Genomic DNA, 26,688 nt, shown 5'->3' with positions numbered 1-26,688 from the left:
GGGAGGGGGGGAGGAAGGAAGGGGAGGGGGGGAGGAAGGAAGGGGAGGGGGGGGAGGAAGGAAGGGGAGGGGGGGGAGGAAGGAAGGGGAGGGGGGGGAGGAAGGAAGGGGAGGGGGGGGGAGGAAGGAAGGGAGGGGGGGAGGGAAGGAAGGGGAGGGGGGGAAGGAAGGAAGGGGGAGGGGGGGGGAAGGAAGGGGAGGGGGGGAAGGAAGGGGAGGGGGGGAAGGAAGGGGAGGGGGGGAAGGAAGGGGAGGGGGGGGAAGGAAGGGGAGGGGGGGGAAGGAAGGGGAGGGGGGGGAAGGAAGGGGAGGGGGGGGAGAGGAAGGGAGAGGGGGGGGAAGGAAGGGGAGGGGGGGGAAGGAAGGGGAGGGGGGGGAAGGAAGGGAGGGGAGGGAGGGGGGAAGGAAGGGGAGGGGGGGAAGGAAGGGGAGGGGGGGAAGGAAGGGGAGGGGGGAAGGAAGGGGAGGGGGGGAAGGAAGGGGAGGGGGGGAAGGAAGGGGAGGGGGGGAAGGAAGGGGAGGGGGGGAAGGAAGGGGAGGGGGGGAAGGAAGGGGAGGGGGGGAAGGAAGGGAGAGGGGGAGAAGGAAGGGGGGAGGAAGGAGGGGAGGAGGGGGAGGGGGGAAAGGGGGAGGGGGGAAAGGAAGGGAGAGGGGGGAAAGGGAGGGGAGGGGGGGAAAGGGGGAGGGGGGGAAAGGAAGGGGAGGGGGGAAAGGAAGGGGAGGGGGGGAAAGGAAGGGGAGGGGGGGAAAGGAAGGGGAGGGGGGGAAGGAAGGGGAGGGGGGAAGGAAGGGGAGGGGGGGAAAGGAAGGGGAGGGGGGGAAAGGAAGGGGAGGGGGGGAAAGGAAGGGGAGGGGGGGAAAGGAAGGGGAGGGGGGGAAAGGAAGGGGAGGGGGGGAAAGGAAGGGGAGGGGGGGAAAGGAAGGGGAGGGGGGGAAGGAAGGGGAGGGGGGGAAAGGAAGGGGAGGGGGGGAAAGGAAGGGGAGGGGGGGAAAGGAAGGGGAGGGGGGGAAAGGAAGGGGAGGGGGGGAAAGGAAGGGGAGGGGGGGAAAGGAAGGGGAGGGGGGGAAGGAAGGGGAGGGGGGAAGGAAGGGGAGGGGGAAAGGAAGGGGAGGGGGGAAAGGAAGGGGAGGGGGGAAAGGAAGGGGAGGGGGGAAAGGAAGGGGAGGGGGGGGAAGGAAGGGGAGGGGGGGGAAGGAAGGGGAGGGGGGGGAAGGAAGGGGAGGGGGGGGAAGGAAGGGGAGGGGGGGAAAGGAAGGGGAGGGGGGGAAAGGAAGGGGAGGGGGGGAAAGGAAGGGGAGGGGGGGAAAGGAAGGGGAGGGGGGGAAGGAAGGGGAGGGGGGAAGGAAGGGGAGGGGGGGAAGGAAGGGGAGGGGGGGAAGGAAGGGGAGGGGGGGGAAGGAAGGGGAGGGGGGGAAGGAAGGGGAGGGGGGAAGGGAGGGAGGGAGGGAGGGGGGGGAGGGAGGGGGGGAAGGGAGGGAGGGGGGAGGGAGGGAGGGGGGAGGGAGGGAGGGGGGGAAGGGAGGGAGGGGGGGGGAGGGAGGGGGGGGGGAGGGAGGGGGGGGGAGGGAGGGGGGGGAAGGGAGGGAGGGGGGGGAAGGGAGGGAGGGGGGGGAAGGGAGGGAGGGAGGGGGGGAAGGGAGGGAGGGAGGGGGGGGAAGGGAGGGAGGGAGGGGGGGGAAGGGAGGGAGGGAGGGGGGGGAAGGGAGGGAGGGAGGGGGGGGAAGGGAGGGAGGGAGGGGGGGGAAGGGAGGGAGGGAGGGGGGGAAGGGAGGGAGGGAGGGGGGGGGGAGGGAGGGAGGGGGGGAAGGGAGGGAGGGGGGGGAAGGGAGGGAGGGGGGAAGGGAGGGAGGGAGGGGGGGAAGGGAGGGAGGGGGGGAAGGGAGGGAGGGAGGGGGGGAAGGGAGGGAGGGAGGGGGGGAAGGGAGGGAGGGAGGGGGGGGAGGGAGGGAGGGGGGGAAGGAGGGGGGGAAAGGAAGGGGGGAAAGGAAGGGGGGAAAGGAAGGGGGGATCAGGTGACAGAACTTATTTTTCCTGCTTTTGTCTTTACAATGTTGATTTAGTTTCTAAGAGCTCTGTTTCTGAGCAGTACCAAAATTCAGAATGTTCAACAGAAAAGTTATTCAGCTTATAATAGTTGTAAAACATTGATAGGCATTTAAGTAGCCCAAAAATTATCTGTGGCTCCCACATTTTTAGCCAAAACATGACGCAAGTTCGGATGGTTAACTTCATGACTTCAGAAGCTGTCAGTGGAGCCAATGCATCACAAAATAAAAAACAGCTCGTTCCTGGTGCCTTAAAAGGAGTTGGTGGTGGTCAGACCGAGGATGCTACTGACCACCACTGTTGGCCACCAGTGGGATCAAACAGCACCATCAAACACCACAGCAAATTTAGTGCATCAGGTACAACTGGAGAATATTCCCCTTGATTTTAACTTGCTCAAATTCCTTGGTACCATAATTAAATGCTATTCTGATACTAAGGGCAGTCACTTAATTCTCCTTTCAAATTAACCTCATACACATCACTCACTTTTATTGATGCCACAAAAAGTAGCTTTTTGCAGCACAGCACAGTTCAAGGATAGAAACAACTAAACATAAATTTAATTAACGTAAATTATACATAACTTACATGTATGCAAAATAAACAATGACAATAACACAAGATAGAGAGAAAAAATATAGTCTGAAGCAGCGTCAAATATTTTTCAGTCGGTTCAAGAACCTGATGCAGTGGAGTAGGAGCTGCTGTTGACCCTTGATGTGTAGGTATTCAGGTTCCTGTACCTCCTCCCCAATGGACCAATAAGAGAACTTGGCATGGACGGTGAAGATCCCTGAAGATGGATGTCACTTTACTAAGATAACACCTCCTGGATGGTGGGAAGAGCTGTACCTATGATGGAGCTGGCCAAGTCCATCAGTGAGGCCTCTTGTATTGGAGTTTCCATACTCGTCTGTGATATAACCACTCAGAATGCTTTCCACTGTACACCTGTAAAAGTCTAAGTTTTTGGTGATATGCCAAATCTATGACACTTCTAACGGAGACACTGTCAAGCTTTGTTCATGGTTGCATCCATGTGCTAGGACTATAGGCTATGATAGTGTATCTATGTGTCAAGTATATAGGTTACGAGCTTCGAGGGGCTATTGCTCAGGATCAGAAAAAGCTGCATAATGTTTGCAAACTCAGTCAACTCCATCATGGACACCAACCTCCCTAACATCAAGGGCATCTTCAAAAGATGATCCTCAAAAAGGTGACATCCGTCATTAAGGGAACCTCATCACGGAGGACATGTTCTCTTCTTATTATTACCATCACAGAGGAGATACAGAAGCCTGAGACATACACTCAACATCTTAAAACAGCTTCTTTCTCTCTGCCAACAGATTGCTGAACAGACAATGAACTGACTCATGAGCACTATCTCACTATTTTTGCTCTTTCTGTGCTACTTAATTTTTAACATATATTTTATTATAATTTATAGGGTTTTTTTTTAGGTAATACTCTGTACTGTTGCTTCAAAGCAACACATTTCAAGACATATCGGTGATAATAAACCTGATTCTGAGCCCAGTATAGTCGTTTCATTCAAGGCTGTGAAAAGGTTTGGACCTAAAAGGTCTGGGTGAAACCTAAACTATGCACTACCAGGTTACTGTTGACTAAATATCTTGCTGAATTATTGATATTTCTAAGTTTGATGATTTGGAAGAAACCAAAATGTGGTTGTCCTGTTGAAGACCAAAGTTCAAAGTAAGTTTATTATCGAAGTACATACCTGACACAATATACAACCCTGAGATTCATTTTCTTGTGGGCATACTCAATAAAGCGAGAGAGTAACATCCATAACAGAATCAATGAAAGACCGCCCAACTTGGGCGTTCAACCAGAGAGCAGAAGACAAACTATGCAAATACAACAATAAATATCGCTAACATGGGATAATGAGTCCTTGAAGGAGAGGCCATAGGTTGTGAGAACATTTCAATGATAGTGTGTGAAGTTGAGTGAAATTATCCCCACGGGTTCAAAAGCCTCATGATTGAGGGGCAATAACTGTTCCTGAACCTAGTGGAGTGAGTCCTGAGGCTCCTGTACATTCCTCCTGATTGTAGCAGTGAGGAGAGAGCACGTCCTGGGTGGTTGGGGTCTCTGATGATGGATGTGTCAGTGCTTCATGTAGATGGTCGTGAGGGGTTTACCAACCCACTTCTTTTTGTAAGATTTTCCATTCAAGGACATCGGTGTTTCCATATCAGGCTGTGACACAAGCAGTCAACTTTTTAGTATGTGATATATTGTTGCTGGGCAGGGAACAACCTTATTATTACTACAAAGGAATAACTTAGCAGGGATTTAGTCCACAAGTCTTCATGCTACATGTTATGGACTAAAGCAGTTGTTCCATGTTGTATACTCAACTGAGAGTCACATTTCTGGACAAAGGCCATCATCTGCAGAGATGAGCAAATTGGAAAGATTAGTGATCTCAAGAATGGGTTAACTATATTCTCTCCCTCAGAGATGAGATGTTCACCACTCAGCTGGTTCACAAATAAAACATCAAGTTGAACTCCAGAATTTTATCTTCCAGAAAGTAAGAAAAGTCAAACAAAAACAAGAGATTTTGAAAATAGCATCAATTTTAAAAGAATCACAGTATTTTTTCAACAGTTGGCCTGAGAAAAATAGTGATATTCAGACAGGAATGAAATGTACTTAAACTTCTAAATGCCACTTTTAAAGAAAAATATGGGCAACGGGCATACAAATAAATTGAGCCGACTAGTTGTGATTGTGTCCCTCTTCTCTCAGAGCTTCAAGCACTCAATGCAGAAGTTCGGATGTTGGATCCGAACTTTAGGTCACCCTCTCAGGCTACTGGACCTATCACTTCACAACGTGGTGCGTTGGATGGAGAAGCAAGCCTCAAGTTCACTCCACTATTGAACAATATTACAATAATCTTCAGTCTCAACACCATTTACCTGCTTTGTCTTCATACCTTGGTTTTCCTAATATCCAAAGCTCTATTGATCTCTTCTGAAAGTACATACTGACAAGAGTAAGGCAAATCTATCAAGGTATTTGTGAATTTAGTGAATGGTTGATCAAAGGGTGTACCTAATCAACCAAATTTAAAGACTGTGAAAGACAATGGATGAAAACAGATAAAAATGGATTTTTAAAAACAGACTATGCCAGGCATTACATTAATGACCATATTGTCCAAAAAGGTAATTATGCAAAGTTTTAGCTCTCACTTGCTGTTGTACATTTACTGTTGAATTCATGCGCAAATCATGTGAACAGGAGAATGTCCTGAACTCTATTGTGCCATGCCATAGGGTTGGGATCACATCAGGATATGATCTGTGACAACTCCTGGCTCTTCCATCATCTCTTAACACTTTGAGCTAGGAAACTATCAATCTCAGAGTCAAAGGAAATAATTGGTCTAGCATCGGAATCATGTTTATTGTTACCAGCATGTGAAATTTGTTAACTTAGTCACTCTTTGCAATACAGTGCCCTATTTCTAACCACCCTTGAGAGGTATCCCCACGAATTTTAGATCTTGTTTTCTAGCCCAACATCTTACAAATTAACCTTAATGCCATTAAAATTTTCATCACGTTTCCACTTTTCTTTCTAAATTCCAGTAAGATACATTTATGCAAATAAGCCCTGTAAGTTCCTAAAATTATTAAGTGTCCATCGCAAAACATCACCTGTTCAAAGTTTACATGGAAGCAGTGGAAATTAGCTGCCAGCAGCAAAGAATTTCACAGCATTTGCTGCATCTTGTAATCCACTGAACCTGCCAAGATTTGCTTGTTAGTAAAAGTATGTACCATTAACATGGATTTTTTTGGGTGACATACATCTAATTTTCCCAACACTAGGACACCTGTCCTGAAATGCTCTGATTGACCACTAAGCATGAATTACTTGAATTTACGTAGTGAATAAATCAAAATCCAGCCTGTTGGCCAGATTTTTGTCACACATTCCTTTATAACATTATTTATGATAGAAAGCAAAAGCATTCCAAGCATGAAGTTCCGCTGATTGAAATTCACTTCAGCATGACATTACAAAGTTAAAAGTTTCAACATATGTTTACATTGAAGTTCAGAAAGGCTAAATATCAACCAAGTTCCAATAGTGCAAAATAATATGAAATCTGTGCCAGGTATAGGGAAAATGAAAACAACCTGTACTGGTAATAAATGCACTGTTGAATCAGTTTCTTTCTCTACTTACACCCTTTCGCTAACAGAAGCAGGTATGTTTTATAGTAACATGGAATCTCAGAGATACTTGACTAACTCAAGCAATGTCCACTCAGAATTGCGGCAATGAAAATAGTTAAACCATAACTTTTCTATTAAAAATAATGCGAACACCATTAGATGAATATACAAATTAATGCATACAACTGAGTTTCAATTTTAAAAGTAACTAAATCTACATCACAACAATGAAGTAGATTCAAATTGCTGACCACTTTGTCATCGGTACAAAATTAGGAAGGTTTCAGAATCTGTTTATTGTCAAATCAAGTTAGATTCAAGTATTCTTTTGGCTAACTTCAGCTTTCGTAACAAAGCAGCATCCATCAGAGATCACCTGGTACACCCAGGTCACACTCTCTTCTCCCTACTGCCATCCGGTAGAAGGTACAAGAGCCTCAGGACTTACACCACCAGGTTCAAGAACTGTTATTACCTCTCAACCATCAGGTGCTTTAAAGGGGATAATAACACTCACTTAACCCATCGGTGAAATGTTCCCACAACCAATAAACTCATCTTAAGAATCTCACGTTCTCATTATTTATTGCTGTTAATTTATATTTGCCTTTGCACAGTTTGTTGTCTTCTGCACTCTGGTTGATCTTTCATTAACCCTGTTACAGTTACTATTCTATAGATTTGCTGAGTACGCCCGCAGGGAAATGAATCCTAGGGTTGTATATGGTGGCATACACGTACTTCGACTTCAATCTTTATTACAATAGACAGTAGGGGCAGGAGTAGGCCATTCGGCCCTTCTAGCCAGCACCGCCATTCACTGCGATCATGGCTGATCATACACAATCAGTATCCCGTTCCTGCCCTCTCCCCATATCCCTTGACCCCGCTATCTATAAGAGTTCTATCCAACTCTCTCTTGAATGCATCCAGAGACTTGGCCTCCACTGCCTTCTGAGGCAGAGCATTCCACATATCCATCACTCGCTGGGTGAAAAAGTTTTTCTGCATCTCTGTTCTAAATGGCCCACCCCTTATTCTTAAACTGTGGCCTCTAGTTCTGGACTCACCCATCAGTGGGAACATGCTTCCTGCCTCCAGCGTATCCAATCCCTTAATAATCTTATATGTTTCAATCAGATCCCCTCTCATCCTTCTAAATTCCAGTGTATACAAGCCCAGTCACTCCAATCTTTCAACACATGACAGTCCCGCCATTCTGGGAATTAACCTTGTGAATCTACGCTGCACTCCCTCAATAGCAAGAATGTCCTTACTCAAATTTGGAGACCAAAACTGCACACAATACTCGAGGTGGGGTCTCACCAGGGCCCTGTACAGCTGCAGAAGGACCTCTTTACTCCTATTCTCCTATTACAAATACCCATTTTAAACAACTTACTCAGGAACTTGTAAATTAATCTCATTAATGATGCTCATTGCAAACACTTGGAAGAACATAAACAATGTTTAGACAATTACATGCTACAGCCATCACACAGGATTTGAGTCTAACTTGCAATCAAACTCTCGATTCAGTATGATCCAGAAGAGCCACTTCATCATAGTCAAGCATTACAAGTCAGATGGCTGGGGTTGCCAACACAACTATAGTCCACATCAAAGTTCAATCCAGCCCACAGCTGAAATTCAGTGCAGCAAGGGCTCAATTACTTGATATACAACTGGAGCAGATTTTTTAAAATTTCTTTATTGAGATGCAGCGCAGAATAAGCCCAGCAACCCTCAATCACAGAACTATTTACAATGCCCAGCTAACCCCTACTAACCGGTATGTCTTTTGGACTACGGGAAAAACCAGAGCACCCAGAAGAAACCCACACAGTCACAGGGGAAAACAAACAAACTCCTTACAGTCAGCAGAGGGAACTCGGGCAGGGTATGATAGAACAAGATACAGTTTCACTGCTAGTAGTTTGAGATGACATTTTTGATTCCATTTGTAGAATGCTAGTGATCCAGCGGACCACCACTCACAGAAAGGATACGCAAATTTTCAACTTCTAACATAAACCACTTTGAACTTTATTAAACTACAGGTCAAAATTTCAGTGTTATTTTCAGCACTGAAGTGGGCCACCGTAAGACTTACTATAGCGGTCCAATTTCTGTATCAATACTTTGCTGCAGTTTCTACTGATAAAAAGTAAAATTTGCTTCTCAGGAACCAATTTTTTCTTCTTGGATTATCAAGTTACTAACTCATACCTTCAACAACTACGTAAAACTCTTACCGAAGACTTTTGGAAAAGTTATTAACAAAGATCATAACACGAGGAAATCTGCAGATGCTGGAAATTCAAACAACACACACAAAATGCTGGTGGAACACAGCAGGCCAGGCAGCATCTATAGGGAGAAGCGCTGTTGAAGTTTCGGGCCGAGACCCCGATGAAGGGTCTTGGCCCGAAACGTTGACAACAAAGATCATAAGTAGTGTATGGTAAATATCACAGCACAGGAAACACAATTAAAAGTTATCAGCTGAAGGTTTATTCTTCTGTTGGCAACAGCTCCTCAAGCTTTACTCAACAAGTGCAAATAACTTTCAAAGAAATAAAATTTTGCTTAGCTTCAAGCTAGAAATCGCTTGTGAGAGAGAAGGATGCCTTTTCAAGGGTAAGGTTTTCTTTAGGCTAACATCCCAGTACAACATGCTGACAGTGTTACACTTCCAAAACTACAATCTTTCCCATAAGGTACTGACCAAGTAGCCCTCAGCTACACAGAAAAAAACTAACAGTACTAATATAAGGACAGCAGTTCTGAGAGTCAGCCCAGTGTTTCTCTTTCAAATAATTTAAAATAAACAAATATTATCTGGTTATTTACTTATTACCATTTGGCATTGGTGGGGGAAGGGAAGGTTGCAAGTTGCAGACAAATTGGTTTCCAAGATTCTGTATATTATAATACTGGCAATGTTTAAACAGTGTTTAATTGGATTTGAATTATTCAAAGTTCAATCTTGCCCTCATTGAGCATTACACGTCAATCAGTTATGAAAGTGTTTCGTTATAACGATACACAAAAGTAAAGAAACTTGATTCTCAATTCATGCAAAATAGCACTAACTTACAATTTCACAAGACACTTGTGTAACAGTAAGATACTATGTTTTGGTCAACTTACTATGACTATTAGCAAGATTTAATTTTCATAATATTTTAATTTCAACCAAGAGTCGACGTAGACTGAATTTCTTGATACACTTTCTATTTCACATCCTTACTCAAGGAAAATAAAAGATCAGATTCCAAAGAAACTAAAACAAAATTCTTTTGCACAAAAAAAAGATTACAACTCCGTAAAATTATCCTAATTAACAGCACTGACAAATGTAAACAATGACAGATTCTGCATCATCAATTATGTGTAAACCTATGAGAATGATAACTAAACTTAGTGCTGGGGAAAGTGAGAACATAACAAAAAGCTGCTGATGAAGAACAAACAGAAAGGAAGTAATTTCATGTAATAACGAACACATTCCTTTGCTTCCTTTCCTAAATTCTTTGTTATGCCCTTAATGGATAGTGTTATTCCCTAAAATGGAGAAACGTTAATATTGTACTTCAGGGAGCGCGAAGCGCAGAAACAAATGTCACTGTGATGATTGTACGCTCTACTATCAATTGTTTGGTGACAATAAAGTATTTGTATATCCCTAAGTAATTTCTAAAACCAAAATTATCTGAATATAAATAACACTGTTGAGAATATTCCAAAAATCAGCGCAGTAGTGTCCGGTAGTAACTTTACCTGACGCCCTGGCAGGCTGAAAAGCACCTCATGACAGCTCTCCCTGAAGTATCTCACAGCCCGACTCTGCTTTCATTACAATGTCATTAGAAACAGTGACACTCAATTCACTTTGCTCAGTGCTATTTCTAATACAATAAAAACATTCTATTTATTTAATTAAAGACGCTTCCAGAAGCTTCGCAAGGCCTTGCCTTTCATATCAGCAACCACCCCAAAACCACCACCCCACACACACACACACACTTTCCCCTCACGCGAGCCCCAGGCTTCTCTGCGGCCTAGGCCAGCCAGAAACACACCCAGCCAGCCCCCCTAAGGCACTTCCCTCACCCGAGCCGGATCAGACCATTTATTTACATTATATAAACAATGCGTGGCGTGCTGCATTTTGCTCCTACCTGCCATATATCCCCTCGGTGATCCTGTTCCGTTTTAACGGCCTCCTGATCTTGCTGCAATCAGCATTGCGCCTCTTCATTGTCCTTCGCTGCCTTTCCCTTCTTCAAATTCCGTTTCCTCCTTTTTTAATATAATTTTACACAAAAAATGGCGAGAATTAATTCGAGACCGTTTAAAATTGTGGAAATATAATTTTTCTCCTCTCCCTCCGTTTTTCCTCCTCTTCTTTCAAACAAAGAATTAAATGAAATGAAACCAACCCCTCTCGGTCCAAACCAATATTTTCTCTGTCTTTGGGCTCCAGGCTGGCCGAGGGGCGGGACTAGCTGTGCTTGTCTACCTTAAACACCAAGATTAACTCCGCCGGCAGCCCAATAACGCTGCCGCTTCTATGATTGCCAAGTCCACTCACCTATAAAGGCTGGAGGCTCCCGCACCAGGTAGATGCCCATCACGCAGGATGACCCAATAGAGGGACGCAAAGGGCGGGCACTTGGGGACGTCAAGGAGGGCCGAGCTATCACGCAGGCGTGTTGGTCGCAAGGGGACCGCATCAGCTTAATTGGCATGATTGGCTCCCCTTCTGTGCAATCGTTGCCCAGAGTTTGGTTCTTATTGGTGCCAATCATCGCCGTGGATCCAATCAGCAACAAGCAGGGGCGGGAAGAGTAAATTTGGTTTGGTTGAGGCTTATTGGGGAGGTGCATTGGACTTGTAAGCATGCAAAGGCTTCCACGTACGCAGGTTGTACGTTAAGTCGTAGGCCGGGGTTCTGACATTAAAAAAAGTGTCCTTTCTCTCATTGAGGAAGAATAATTTACTCCACAGAAATAGTTTAATACCCTGACATATTACATCACCATCTGATCCAAAAGTGGCTTCCTGTGTTGAACAAATATGCCTGCAAGACTCTGTACAGAAATCATTTAGAAAACTATTTCATGTTGCTAACTGTTCGATGTTCTTATAATATTTAAGTTTTAATTGTTTAGGATTTTTTTAACATGATGTCATTGTAGAATGCTCATGTTCCCAAAATGACATCTTTGCTCTATAGTATGGCAACATTATAAGGTAGGTTAGAGAAATGCAGTGGTAACTACAAAACATAAAACTAATTGGAAGAAAAACAAGGGAGCCGGGAATTTTGAGACTAACTTCGTTTTGAGGCACTCACATATAAATAAATACATTAAAGGTATTCTATAAAACACAACTATATAGACAGCCACAGCACAGTAAATACTAAATTGTCTCATTCAGTTGGTTCAAACTCATGTCCTCCCCCCCCCCCCCCACCCTTGAACATCTAAAACAATCAAATGTCATTTGTTTTACTTACCTAAGGCAGGGGTTCCCAAACTTTTATCATGCCACAGACAAATATCATTGAGCAAGGGGTCTGTGGATCCCAGGTTGGGAATAACTGACAGGGAGGTCTCCATAATCCTCATTGTAGTTTACATACCACCAGCAGCCAACTATAATCAAGCACTTGAGATACTGCATGATGCTGTCTCCAACAAGAAACAGGCCATCCCAACGCATTTCAAAACATAATCAAAGACCTGAACTAGGCTTGTTTGGGAAAAAAAATTCTTGCGCTATTATCATCAGCGTATAACCTGTAGCACCAGAGGTCCCAACACACCAGACCGCTGTTATGCATAGATAAGGAATGCCTATCATTCCATGCCCAAACCGCAATTCGGTAAATCGGGTAAGTTGGCTGTCCTTCTCCTACCTGTATTCAGGCAGAGGCTATAGAGCCAAGCCAGAGGTTAGGGAAACAAAGAGATGGTTGTGGGAGGTGGAGGAGAGGCTATGGGATTGCTTCAAGTTGGTGGACTGGGCCGTGCTCAAGGACTCATCTGTGGATCTGAATGAATACACAGTTGTAGCAGACTTCATTAAAGCAGCTGTAGACGAGTGTGTCCCCACAAAATCATTCGGAGTCCTCCCCAGTCAGAAGCCCTGGATGAAACATGAGATCATCAATCTGCTGAGGGCGTGGTCAGAGGCATTCAAATCTGGTGGCCAAGGAAGTTACAAGAGGTCCAGGTATGATTTCCATAAACCCAACTCATGAGCAAAGTGCCAATTCCAGACTAAACGAATCAACAAAAGATGTTCAACAGCGCTGGCAGGTTTGGAATACTCTCACATCTTATAAAGTTAAATCAAAGTGACATAGATGACAGCAAGGTTTTTCTTCCAGATGAACTCAATGCCTTCTATACTCTCTTTGACCATCAAACCATCACAAACTCCCACAGCCCTCAAGGATTCTACTATTGCAGCCTCTGAGGTGGACGTGTGTGCAGACTTCTGGAGGGTAAACCCACCCATGAAAAGCATCCGGCCCAGATGGGGTACCTGGCCAAGTACTAAGGACCTGTGCTAATCAGCTGGCTGGAGTGTTCACTGAGATCTTTAGCCTCTTGCTTTGGCAGTCTGAGGTACCCACCTGCTTCAAGCAGGCTTCATTTATCCTGGTGCCCAAGAACGTGGCGACCTGCCTCAATGACTATTGTCCAGTGGCATTTAGATCCACAGTGATGAAGTATTTTGAGAGGCTAGTGCTGAAACATATCAACTCCTACCTGAGAAGTGACTTAGATCCACTCCAATTTGTCTACCAGCACAACAAGTCCACGGTAGGTGCCACCTCATTGACTCCTCACTCACCCTGGAACATCTGGACAGCAAAGATGTACACATCAGGATGCTCTTTATCGACTACAGCTCAGCATTCAATACCATCATCTCCTCAAAACTCATCAATAAGCTCCTAGACAATGGCCTCAATGCGTCCTTGTACAATGGATCCTCGATTTCCTCACTTGCAGACTCCAGTCAGTTTGGATTGGTAACAACATCTCCTCCACAATCTCCATCAGCACAGGGGTACCACAAGGTTGTGTGCTTAGCCCCCTGCTCCACTTGCTTCGCACTTACGACTGCAAGGCTAAATACAGCCCCAGTGCCATATTTAAGTTTGTTAATGACAACACTGCCATCAGCCGAATCAAAGGAGATGAAGAATCAGCATATAGGATTTCTATAGCTGGGATTTCTGCTGCATATTCCAGCCATTTTGAGTTGCTCTGTAGACCTGAGACTGTGTAGGGTCTTTTCTGGTTTCCCTTTGAATCATCTCTGCCATAACAGGGAGATTTTTGATTTGCATTAGGAAGAATACATCAAGAGGAGTCTCCTCTTCTGTAAATTTTTCAACTATTTTCTTTTCCAAGGGTGAACGGGAAATTCCATTTACATTTCTGTGATTAGCTGTCCTCTTGAATTCAGTTTTATGATTGTGTCCTCCAAAGAGCCCATCTCTGCATTCGTGCTGCTGCTGCTGTTAGTGGAACACCCTTCTGTGGACTGAAAATCAACACTAGTGGTCGATACAAGGAAATCTGCAGATGCTGGAAATTCAAGCAACACACACAAAATGCTGGTGGAACGCAGCAGGCCAGGCAGCATCTATAGGAAGACACACTGTCGACGTTTTGGGCCGAGACCCTTCATCGGGTCTAACTGAAAAACAGTAAGAGATTTGAAATTAGGAGGGGGAGGGGGAAATGCGAAATGATAGGAGAAGACCAGAGGGGGCGGGGTGAAGCTAAGAGCTGGAAAGGTGATTGGCGAAAGTGATACAAAGCTGGAGAAGGGAAAGGATCATGGGACGGGAGGCCTAGGGAGAAAGAAAGGGACAGGGGAGAACCTGAGGGAGATAGAGAACAGGCAGAGTGAAGGGCAGAGAGAGAACAAAAAGGGGAGGGGGAAAAATAAATAAATCAGGGATGGAGTAAGAAGGGGAAGAGGAGCATTAATGGAAGTTAGAGAAGTCAATGTTCATGCCATCAGGTTGGAGGCTACCCAGACAGTATATAAGGTGTTGAGTTGTTTCTCCAACCTGAGTGTGGCTTCATCTTGACAGTAGAGGAGACCATGGGTAGACATATCAGAATGGGAATGGGACGTGGAATTAAAATGTGTGGCCACTGGGAGATCCTGCTTTCTCTGGCAGACAGAGCCCCAGAGAGACACCTACGCTCCTATCATCTCGCATTTCCCCCTCCCCCTCCTACTTTCAAATCTCTTACTATCTTTTCTTTCAGTTAGTCCTGACGAAGGGTCTCGGCCCGAAATATTGACAGTGCATCTTCCTATAGATGCAGCCTGGCCTGCTGTGTTCCACCAGCATTTTGTGACTAGTGGTTGATGATCAGTAATGAGGGTAAACGGTCTCCCGTACAAGTACTGGTTGAAACATTTTACAGCCCAAACCAGACTCTGTCAATCTGTGCATAATTTTTCTCTGCAGTGGTAAGAGAACGTGATGCAAAGGCTATGGGGCGTTTACTTCCATCACTCATAATGTGACATGACTTGCACCTATACCGTAAGGCAACATATCACAGGCAAGTTTCACTGTATGATATGGATCATAATGTGTGAGTATTGTGTCTGATGTCCTTTACCTTTCTGAAAGCCACCTCACACTACTTTGTCATTGTCACTTCTCCCTGATCTGTAGTAATCAGTTGAAGAGGAGGAGCACAATAGCCAGCTTTGGCAGTAACCTGTTACAATAGTTGACAAATCCTAACAATGACCACAGCTGAGACACACCCTTTGGCCTTGGGGTATCCACTACTACTTGAATTCTCTCAGCACACTTGTGTGATTCTTGTGCATCAATAGTGTGACCACAGTAAGTGATGCTTGGATTAAAGAATTCACTTTTATTGCATCATTATGAGCCCATAATCTTCCATTCTTTCAACACTGTCTTGATGTTTTGGGTATGTTTCTTACCATCCTCACTGGTAACAAAGATGTTATCCAGCTAACACTGTGCGCCTGGGCAGCCTTGCAACACCTGGCCCAAAGCTTTCAGCCAGAGTGCAGGTGCAGACGCTTCTACAAAAGTAAGCCTATTATAGCAATAGACCCCTTTGTGAGTGTTATTGTGAGAAGCATTTTGTCTCTTCTTCAACCTCTATCTGTAAGTAGGCTTCAGCTATGTCCACTTCACTTAAGTGTTTCTCTCCAGAAAGGTTTGCAAAGGTATCCTCTACCCTAGGCAGAGCACATTGATCTACCTACAATACTAAGTTGATGGTGGCCTTAAGATTACCATCAATCCTGACAGACCTATTCTTCTTGGCCACTGGGACCAATGGCATTGGCCATGGGCTCAACTCAACTTTGGAAAGAACTCCTTCAGCTTCCATACCATCTAGCTCATTGGCTACTTTACCACAGATGGTATAAGGAACCGGATGGGGTTTGCAAAACTTGGATGTAGCTTTTTAATTTAACACAGTTTTACCCTTGATATGTTTGAGTTTTCCAATGCCATCCTTGAACACTGCTGTGACATCATCCAGTACCTTTCCTAATTCACTTTCAGTTGCCTCTATTGCAGGGGATGCAAATTGCATCTGCATCTCCAATCAAGTTGTAGTTGTCTCAGATTCATTTTAATACCACCTTGTCACCACTGTTATGTTTTGTAACTCCAAAACAAAACTAATGGGGGAAAAAAGGAGCAAACACAAGGAAATCTGCAGATGCTGGAAATTCAAACAACACACACAAAGTGCTAGTGGAACACAGCAGGCCGGGCAGCATCTATAAAGAGAAGCAGTGTCGACTTTTTGGGCCGAGACCCTTCATTCCTTCATTCATGAGTCCTGATGAAGGGTCTTGGCCCGAAACGTCGACAGTGCTTCTCCTTATAAATGCTGCCTGGCCTGCTGTGTTCCACCAGCATTTTGTGTGTGTTATGGGGAAAAAAGGAGCCAGGAATGTGAGTCTAACTTCGTTTTTTGCTTTAAGCGAGGCGCACACATATGATGTAGTGGCATGATACACCTACTTTTATGTATAACCCAAAATGAATTATTTAACACAGAACGATTAATCAAACAATATATTTGCAATATGACTGAACTATTAAATACATAACAAAATCTACAGCCGTTATGAAACAAATGTCTAATTGCCTGATGAAAGGTCGCAGATCTAAAACTTTAAATGGTTCACTTTTCACAGATTCTCCCTGACCTGCTGAGTAGTTTTTGTGTTTTCATCTCAGACTTCTATTACCCATAGTTGTCTTTTCTGGATTTTCATGGACAGAATCTTTATCAGGATAATTCCACATGTTTTACAATGGTTAACTTTTTCTATTGTGAATGGATGGAAACTGGAAATATTCTGAACAAGTTTCTAAGCTTTCCTTTCACCTTTTTCTTCATTGTTTGGCACTTTAGAAGCACCTTATATGCTTGTCATGACGACGTTTGGAAAACCCATCAACACAGTTAGCCATGTTCATATTGTTCCCCCACCATACTCCATTCTGTCCCAGGCTGCTCATTGGTGATAAGCCGTATTATCCAAATATTTCATTAAACCAATTTATTTCTTTTTAGCCAGAGCGTTAGAAAGCAGAATTAACTTAAAATTACTTAAAACCGGGTGGCATGGTAACGTAATGGTTAGCATAATACCTTACAGCACCAGCGACCCAGGTTCAATTCCTGCTGGTGCCTGCAAGAAGCTGTTCACCCCCCCTGATCGCATAGGTTTCCTCCAGGTGCTCCAGTTTCCTCCCTCAGTCCAAAGATGCACTGGTTGGTAGGTTAATTGATCATTGTAAATGGTCCTGTGATTAGGCGAGGATTAAATTGGGGGTTGCTGGCCGGCACACCTCAAAGATCGAGTAAGGCCTCAATATATCTAAATAAAATAGATTTGAAACAATTCATGTTTGCTCTGGACAATATAAAGGGATTCATAGCTTCCTTCTATGTCTTAGGTTTCTATAACTGTATGAAATATATAGTGTGGAACAATTGTTTTCCCTGCCTGAGGAAGAATGACTTTAGGACTAATATATCCATTCTTTGATCATCTTCCTCGTCAATTTTTCTTGCCTAATTTCACAAAATACGTGATTTGCTTGTTAGCCAGAAATCTATTGATACTTGAATACACTGAGCAATTATCTCAGTAGAGGAAAATCTCAAGGATTCTTAACATCCCCATTCTAAATGACAGATGCCTTACCCTACATTTTATTTCAGTCAAGCATCAGTCAGAGACCTTGTCTTATGAAATGCCACAAATGCCCTTCTCTCACTGAGGTTTCTGTGTAAGGCTTTCTGGTTGGTGGCAGTGATCAACATCTTAGCTCCATACCCAGGCAGCAGTCCACAGTGCGGTCCTGCGCGAAGTTTATACATTGCTATTAGGCACAAGTTAGTGCTTGGAAACATGAAGGGTACCTGAGAGTTTTGTTAATCACTCACAGAAACCAATCACGCTGACTAGGCAGCGTTAAATGTCTGTTCCTAATTCACTTTAAGGTGGCGGCAAGCCACTTTCCTGAACTACTGTTGTAGTGGCGCAACTAATCCAGAATTAAAACAGATTAATTACTACTAGCCTGCAACCGCCATGGGATTGTTATACTTGCGTGACGAACCCTTGGCTCCAATGAAATGATTGTTCCAAAGAGTCGACTCTTTTATTTGCTCCTTTATTAGTAATTAACAAACATATAATCTTGAAGCGATATTAAATGGTCAGCAAAGGTACGATCTCCGCCGGTTCCAACCCTCAAACTGTCACAAAGCAAGCAAGAGTACTTAACATTCCCTTCACTTTTACCACGTCCCCACTCATGTGACTAATTACTGTAACAAACACACAGCACTGAATACAAATCAAATCGATAACAGATACTTGACTCCTACAACTGTAATCCTTCTCATTGAGTCACCCGTCAATACCTTAGGGAGGGAGATTCAAGAAGTCCAACCCAGCAACAATGACACATTTTAAAATATGCTATGAGTCAACAAAAGTTCAGCCCAGGGTTTACTCAGGAGTGAAATAAAATAGAAATTTTACAGTTTGATTTTTTGTTCAGAATGTTTTGTTGGTGCTTAACAATCAAAATTATTCTATAAAACAATGTAATACAGTCTTTAGGCAAACACAATTTGATTTTAAATTAAGCAATTGTATATTTTTACAAATAATTAGATGGGTAAAATTTAATATAATTTTTAAAATAATATTTGCACAGCATAATTTCAAGGTTATCAACTTACAGTTTGACTCACACTACCAAAGTTCTAAAACTGTGGCCAGTTCTACCTAATAAGATAGAATAATATATAGTGCAGCTGGAAATTGGCAGGTACAGCATTGTGGGCATCACAGAGTCGTGATTGAAAGAAGATTGCAGCTGGGAGCTTAACATCCAAAGATACACATTCCATGAAAAAGTTTGGTAGGTGGGTGGGGGGCTGGAGTGGATCTGTTGGTGAAGAGTGAAATCATATCCTTAGAAAGAAATGACATGGGATCAGATGTAAAATCCTTGTTGGTGGAATTTAGAAACTACAAGGGTAAAAAGACCCTGATGGAAATTATATGCCCCTCCAGACAGTAGCCATAATGTGGGGTACAAATTATGACCCGAGATAGAAAAGACATGTAAAAAGGACAATGGTATGATGGTCATGGGAAAATTTGATATTTAGGTACGTTGGGAAAATCAAGGTGGTACTGGATCCCAAGAGAAGGGATTTGTAACATGCCCACAAGATGGCTTTTTAGAACAGCTTTTGGTCGAGCCCACCAAGGGAAAGGCAATTCCAGATTTGGTGCTGTGTAATGAACCAGATTTGATTCAGGAGTTTAAGGTAAAGGAACAATTAGGAAACTGTGATCATAATATGCTAGAATTTACCCTGCAGTTTCAGAGTGAAAAGCTAAAATTGAATGGATCATCAAGTTGGATAAAGTTAACTATGAAAACTTGAGGTAGGAGCTGTCCAACATTGAATGGAAGGGGACACTAGCACCGTTCCCTCTAATTTATAATGACCAGTGTGCACAAAAATATTGCACTATGCAATTTTGGCCCAATAATGACATCATGTGTGCACTGAATAATTTCTTCAAGAAAAACAGTATCAATAAGCCAGTTCTAAAATTTGCAGACAAATCATCGCAAACTCCACGATGTCAACACCATCCGCATCAGAAACCAGAAAAGGAAATGTGGTTGTGTATGATCGTGAAATATATTTAACATGCCAATGAAGTGGAGGGTGACAACCTTTTGTGCACAGTTTAAATTCCTTTGTGTGCTGCTAGCAAAAGATGTGTGTATGTGCACACGTGTACAGCTTAGAGGGAACAATGGACACTAGCGGGGATGAGGTTAGATCAGCAATGGCTGGAATTTTGGTGATTAATTTGGAAGGTGCAGGACCTGTTCACCCCAAAGAAGAAGAAGCATTCAAGAGGGAGAAACCATGGCTGACAAGGGAAATCAAAGACAGCATAAAAGCAAAAGTGTATTATATTTTTGTTATGCAATATAACAAAAAAATTAGTGGGGAGCTCGTGGATTGGGAAGCTTTTAAAAACAAACAGAAGGCAATTAAGAAAGCAATAAGGAGAGAAAAGATGAAATATGATGGTAAACTAGCCAATAATATTAAAGAGGATAGCAAACTACTAAACAGATATATGGAGGAATTTAAGGTGGGGGGAGGCTATTTGGGAGGCAGGGTTTGGGGGTCGGCACAACAATGTGGGCCGAAGGGCCTGTAAGGTGCTGTACTATTCTATGTTCTAAAAGATATTGTTTTCCCAGAAATATATTGAAGAGTGAAAAAAAAGGCAAGAGTGGACATTGTACTGCTAGAAAATAATAATTGGAATGAAGGGGGCTTTCTCTGGTTGGCTGTTCTGCTGCGTCCACCATTTTTCACTTTATATGCTAATGATCTTAATGATAGAATTGATGACTTTGTGGCCAAATTTGCAGGTGATACAGAGAAAAGGTGGGGGCGGGGAGCAGGTAGAGTTGAGGAAGTAGGGAGATTGCAGAAGGATTTAGACAGATTTGGAGAATGGGCAAAGAAGTAGCAGATGGAATACAGTGCAGGGAAGTGTATGGTCATACACGTTGTAGAAGGAAGGAAGGTGTAGATTATTTTCCAAAGAGGGAGCAAATTCAGAATTCAGAAATAGGAGGTGCAAAGGGACTTGGAAATCTGTAGTTGGTAAGGAAAACAGATGCAATGTCGGCATTCATATCGAGGGGACTGGAATATATAAGCAAGAGTACAATGCTGAGGCTTTATAAGGCATTGTTCAGACCACATTTGGAGTATTGTGAGCAGTTTTGGGCCCTATATTTAAGAATGGATGTGATGGCATCAGACAGGGTCCAAAGGTGGTTTGTAAGAACATTCCTGGGAATGAAAGGGTAAACGTTTGAGGAGGTTTTGATAGCTCTGGGTCTGTACTTGTTGGAGTTTCGAAGAATGAGGGTGAATCTCATTGAACCTACCGAATACTGAAATGCCTACATAAACATGGACAGTATGTTTCCAGAAGTGGGAGTGACTAGGACCAAAGCACACAGCTTCAGTTTAGAAGAACGTTCCTTTAGAGCAAGAGTTCCCAACCTGGGACCATGGACCGCTTATTAGTCCATGGCATGATAAAGGCTGGGAAGCCCTGATTTAGACGTATGCCTTTAGCCAGAGGGTTGTGAATCTGTGGAGTTCATTGCCACAAATGGCTTGGAAGCCAAGTCAGTGAGTATATTTAAAGTGGAGGTTGATTCTTGATGAGTAACAACATTAAAGTAGCAGGGAGAAGGCAGGAGAATGGGATTGAGAGGGTAATTAACTCTGCCATGATGAAATGGTACAGCAGACTTAATGGGCTGATTGGCCTTATTCTGCTCTTATGTCTTATGACCACACGATTCCTCAGCGCCCAGTAGTTCCTTACAATATATTTTCATTTAGAATACTGCACTTGTCCCATATAAATGTACATAGTTCTGGATTTTCATAAAACTTGGCAAGTATATTCAAAAGATATGAGTTTACAGAACTGTGCAAAAGTTTTAGGCACATATACGTATATAGTTAAGATGTCTAAGACTTTTTCATGGATATGTAGTAACTTTATGTATTGCACTGTACTGCTGCCACAAACAAAAAACAAATTTCATGATATATGTGAGTGATGATAAACCTGATTCTGATATGGGTCTCTATTGTGGACTGAGAGTGGGAAGAAGGCGGGGAGAGGGAAGGGAGCGGGAGCACTGGAGAGACATTCTGTAATGATGAATAAACCGATTGTTTGGAGTTAAGTGGCCTTGTCTGGTGTCCTGGGTGATTCTGCACAAGAGCCACCGCCACCACCATCCCCCCCCCACCCCCCAGCCACTCCTCGCCCACCTGTCCCACACCCCTTGAGTGGCAGTCCACCCTCATCCTTTGCCGCTGCCAGATTTACAAACTGGCTCACCGCTCCACATTGACAAGTACAGTACTTTGCAAAAGTCTTAAGCACCCTAGCTACAGTATATATATTTTGCTATTGGAAAGAACTGATTGTGAACTGCACACACCAGTCTTCATAGAGGGGTCAGTATTGGAAAGAGCGAGCAATTTCAATCTCCTGTGTATCAACATCCCTGAGGATCTAACCTGGTCCCAACACAGCACTGTGGCTATATTTCATTAAGAGTTTGAGGAGATTTGGTATGTCACCAAAGACACTTGCAAATTTCTTCAGATGTACTGAGGACAGCATTCTAACTGGCTGCATCACCGTCTGGTCTGGGGTGGGGAGGGTTGCTGCTGCTATAGCACAGGACTGAAAAAAACAGTTGTGAACTCAGTCACCTCTGTCCTGGGCACCAGCCTCCCCAGAATCCAGGACGTCTACAAGGAGCAATGCCTCAAAAAGGCAGCATCAATTATTGAGGACTCCCGTCACCCAGGACATGCCCTCTTCTCATTGCTAACATCAGGGAGGAGGTACAGGAGCCTGAATGATTCAGGAACAGCTTCTTCCCCTCTGCAACCTACTGCTGCTGCGTAAGAACAAATTTCACAACATACACTAATGGTATTAAACCTGATTCAGATTTTATTCCAAATCCTCTAAGACAGTTTTAAAGAAAACATCGCCATGCATATTGCTCGAGCTCCCCTGACATGTTTCAGAAGCCATCTCCTTTTCTACTACGCGTTTATATTCAGAAAACTTTAGCTGACCTCTAATCAAAAGCCTTGGAATTTACGATCTTGCCACACTTAACAGATTCTGTTTGATTCTACTTAACCTGGAACTAGTAATGGGAGCTCTTTTGGGGGCTTTTGGAATATTAGCACTTGGAGTGATTTAGTACTGATTGCTGTCCCTTTAAACTCAACACATCATGTTATGTTTCAATTACAAAGCTACATATCGGTACAATACCATTTAACTCTGCAGACCACTCAGTGATTTAATAAGTATTATTTATTTATATTATTACTTGTTCAGTTCTATTATCATTATTATTATTAGGTGGCATAGTAGCGTAGTTGTTAACGCAACACTTTACAGTACAGACAACACGGGGTTCAATTCACGCTGCTGCCTCTAAGGAGTTTGTGCGTTCTCCCTGTGATCACATGGGTTTCCTCCGAGCGCTCTGGTTTCCTCCCACAGTCCAAAGACGTACTAGTTGAGGGGTTAATTGGTCATTGTAAATTGTCCTGTGATTAGGCTGGGATTAAATCGGGGGTTGCTGGGTGGCATGGCTCAAAGGGCCGGAAGGACCTATTCTGCGCTGTGTCTCAGTAAATAAATGGTGAAGGGGCTTGTCATGTCCATTCTGGGGCAGCCCACTCAGCTTTGGTCCCCCTCAGACACTCAGCTCTCACCTGTGGCTCCAAGTAGCTGTTGGCACATGACAGCAACCACACACCATTGTACACGGCTTTGACAGACGGGCTAAACTAGTTGCAGGTAGCCAGCAGCCTCGTACCCCGGTGAGACAGGGACATGCCCGTCCTAGCATGCAAAGTCAGCTCTGGCAATCTGGGCGGATGAGATCTACAGTGAGATCCAGGTGTTCTTGTACATCAGTCAATGAAAGCAAGCATGCAGGTACAGCAGGCAGTGAAGAAAGCTAATGGCATGCTGGCTTTTATAACAAGAGGAATTGAGTATAGGAGTAAAGAGGTTCTTCTGCAGCTGTACAGGGCCCTGGTGAGTCCCCACCTCGAGTATTGTGTGCAGTTTTGGTCTCCAAATTTGAGGAAGGACATTCTTGCTATTGAGGGAATGCAGCGCAGGTTCACAAGGTTAATTCCCGGAATGGCGGGACTGTCATATGTTGAAAGATTGGAGCGACTGGGCTTTTATGCAGTGGAATTTAGAAGGATGAGAGGGGATCTGATTGAAACATACAAGATTATTAAGGGATTGGACACGCTGGAGGCAGGAAGCATGTTCCCACTGATGGGTGAGTCCAGAACTAGAGGCCACAGTTTAAGAATAAGGGGTAGGCCATTTAGAGATGTGGAAAAACTTTTTCACCCAGAGAGTGCTGGATATGTGGAATGCTCTGCCCCAGAAGGCAGTGGAGGCCAAGTCTCTGGATGCATTCAAGAGAGAGTTAGATAGAGCTGTTATAGATAGCGGGGTCAAGGGATATGGGGAGAGGGCAGGAACGGGGTACTGATTGTGTATGATCAGCCATGATCACAGTGAATGGCGGTGCTGGCTAGAAGGGCCGAATGGCCTACTCCTGCACCTATTGTTTATTGAGATACAACAGTCAGGAAGTCGGTCCTGCAATGCTTTATGGAGAGCGAAGGGCTTGACAGGGCACAGAAGATGTCATAGTCATCCACTACAAACAAGGAAGACTCAGTTTGTGACATTTGCTCATAGCACTGGACCCAGATTTCTGAGGTTGAGTAAGTGGAACTGCCCAGTGCAATGGCCTTTCCACTCTAGAAAAACTCTCCAGCACAGGTCTCTTGTCATCATCGGACACGATGCACAACCACATTTGCTCAGTTCCATGACATGATCCTCATGATGAACTACCTCCACATTCTAATGTGATTTTCAATATCCATAAAAAAGAAAATATTGCCCCATCAAAATTGCTTCAAGTTCCCAACAGTCAACTGCAGTAAGGACAGAGGAAGTTTATTCCTGAATGATATCTCCCCAAGTACAACCACGTAACGATGGGATGCATCACTGTGTAATTTCTTCCGAGTTTATACCAGCTCTGCAGATCTGATTGATTACACTAAGTTGTATTCTTATGGCTAAAGGCAATATACATTCATTGTTTTATTTTCCAATAAGAAGAAAAGGTCACACACACGCATAACCCAGAAAGACGGATCGGTAGTCAGTCTTAGCAGGAGCGAAAAAAAATACAAATCATCCACATAGTGATCGTAACTGACCCCACAAAGATAGCAACAGAACACAATTAAGTTCAAGAGATAATGTAATGAGAATACCAGAGCCTCTGCACTGTACTTACCCAGACAGAATATCAGGGTTCAACCAGGAAAATGTCCAGTAACAAGGTAGAAGAATTTTGTTGTCTGTATCAAGTGGGTAATAACGGATACATCATTCGAAAAATCAGACGCGACCATTTCACCCAGCAAGTGATGAAAACAGGTAAAGAGAAAACTTACATTTAAAGAGCGCTTTTGTCAGATCCCCGGGTGATCTTAAAGTTGTTTATAGTGGATTGGGTGTAACGGTCGCCATTGCATTCAAAGCACTCAAAGTGTCCACAGATAGTCGATTTAACATGGTTTTGATAGCATTCACAAAGCAAGCATGTTGATACAAGGGCAATATGTACAATAGAGTCTTGTGTAGCCACCTAAACTAAAGGCTTTCAATGAAGAGGCCCTCCATTAGTCAGGGTCGATGAAGGATGTTGCATCCCAGCTGTGTCAACATGAAGGCAGGGCTGTACGATATGGAGAGCAAGCTGTTGTCCATGCAACGGTCTTCCACTCTCCACACAGCTGATAAGTCTAAAGGAAAGGCAGGGGCGGATACAGTTTTGTACCAGCAATCCCCCCAGAGTTGCCAGTTAGCATTGAACTCAACGTAGGACTGTCTCAGGGACTCCAACTTTGGATTTTTCCTCAAAGTTTATTCCTGAAGCCTTCCCCATGAGTGGGTGTAGCCACAAAGTAGGAAGTGCTTGAGGTGATAGTTTTCCTTCTCCTAGAAAAACTGCCGACCATGGCCGACGAGCTCCATCTGCCCAAAGTGACTGGTTTTAAGGTGCCAGTCACCTGCTTTCCCCTTCTCCTTTCTGTAGAAATGGTTCCACTGGGCTTGTTGGCTAAGCCACACATGAAGGCCAGGAACTCGACTTGGTTGTCAGAGGCTACTTAAGGTGCACACACTTGGGAGCATTTAACAGGTAGTGGGTATTTACCCCCATTATCACCCCCATCCCGGCTATGACAAATAGTGTAGTTCTGCATGTGAGGTTAACCAGATCTACCTGTCTTCTGCTGTGATCATATTTATCAAAGCTTGTTGCAATACTTGGTACATTTTATATTGATCATATTAATAATTTAGTAGCTTACAGTAATTTCTTTATTTAGTGTCTATTCTTGGTGCTCCTCCAAGAGGACCAAACCCCTGTCATGGTTTGCAGGTTTGCATGCATTGATGACCCAGAGAGCTATGTTGGCTGGAGTCGGGGCTTTCTGCTTTGGCTCTTGGTCGGGTCACCCATGCCAAACAGGTCAAAGGGTAGAGGCCAGACTAAGAATGGTCCACCGGTCCTCCAGGTTGGAGGTTCAGCTCAGGGCTAATGACCTCGACTGGTAAAACAGAATTGTTGTGGAGACAGCGATGAAGAATCCTACACCTGACTGTGACGGTTTTCCTGAGCACACAGGACATATGGTGAAAACCGAGAGGAAGCTACTGGCACGATGAAGGAAGCCCTGGGCACCACCAGACATGGTGGACCTTCATTGCTGTCCTAAACACCACCAGCACGACAGGTGATAACTAATTAAATTCTTGGTTTTGAAGTGCATATTTACATTTTCTTGTTACTATAATGGTCCTGAACATACAATATTCTAATTGGGGAATTATAGTGGCTTTGTCACTGGAGTTGTTATCCAGAGATAAGAGCTAATCATCCAGGGACACAAGTTCATTTCCACTCCATAGCTTAAATTCAGTTGAATAAATAAATGTTGGAAAAATTCTTAAGAAAATCCATCATGAGGAACCCCCACCGCCCAAGTGTTCTCACTGCTGCCATCAGGTAGAAGGTACAAGAGCCTCAGGGCTCACAGA

The 26,688-nt window shown here is 44.0% G+C and overlaps 1 protein-coding gene across 1 annotated transcript in view; it reads right to left on the bottom strand.

Moving 5' to 3' along the window:
* The window catches only part of maco1b (macoilin 1b), a 102,908-nt gene extending 92,109 nt beyond the window's left edge, over positions 1–10,799 (bottom strand). Inside the window, exons 1-2 of the mRNA XM_059954551.1 lie at positions 10,725–10,799; positions 10,464–10,584 (exon numbers count right to left, since the gene is read on the bottom strand). Coding sequence (XP_059810534.1) covers positions 10,464–10,543 — 80 coding nt within the window. The 5' untranslated portion in view covers positions 10,544–10,584; positions 10,725–10,799. The remainder of the gene's footprint in view (positions 1–10,463; positions 10,585–10,724) is intronic.
* Between the last annotated feature and the right edge of the window lie 15,889 nt (positions 10,800–26,688).

This window comes from Hypanus sabinus, chromosome 30 (genome assembly GCF_030144855.1).
Source record: "Hypanus sabinus isolate sHypSab1 chromosome 30, sHypSab1.hap1, whole genome shotgun sequence".
Classification (NCBI taxonomy): Eukaryota; Metazoa; Chordata; class Chondrichthyes; order Myliobatiformes; family Dasyatidae; genus Hypanus; species Hypanus sabinus.
This window is presented reverse-complemented; position numbering and strand designations above follow the sequence as displayed.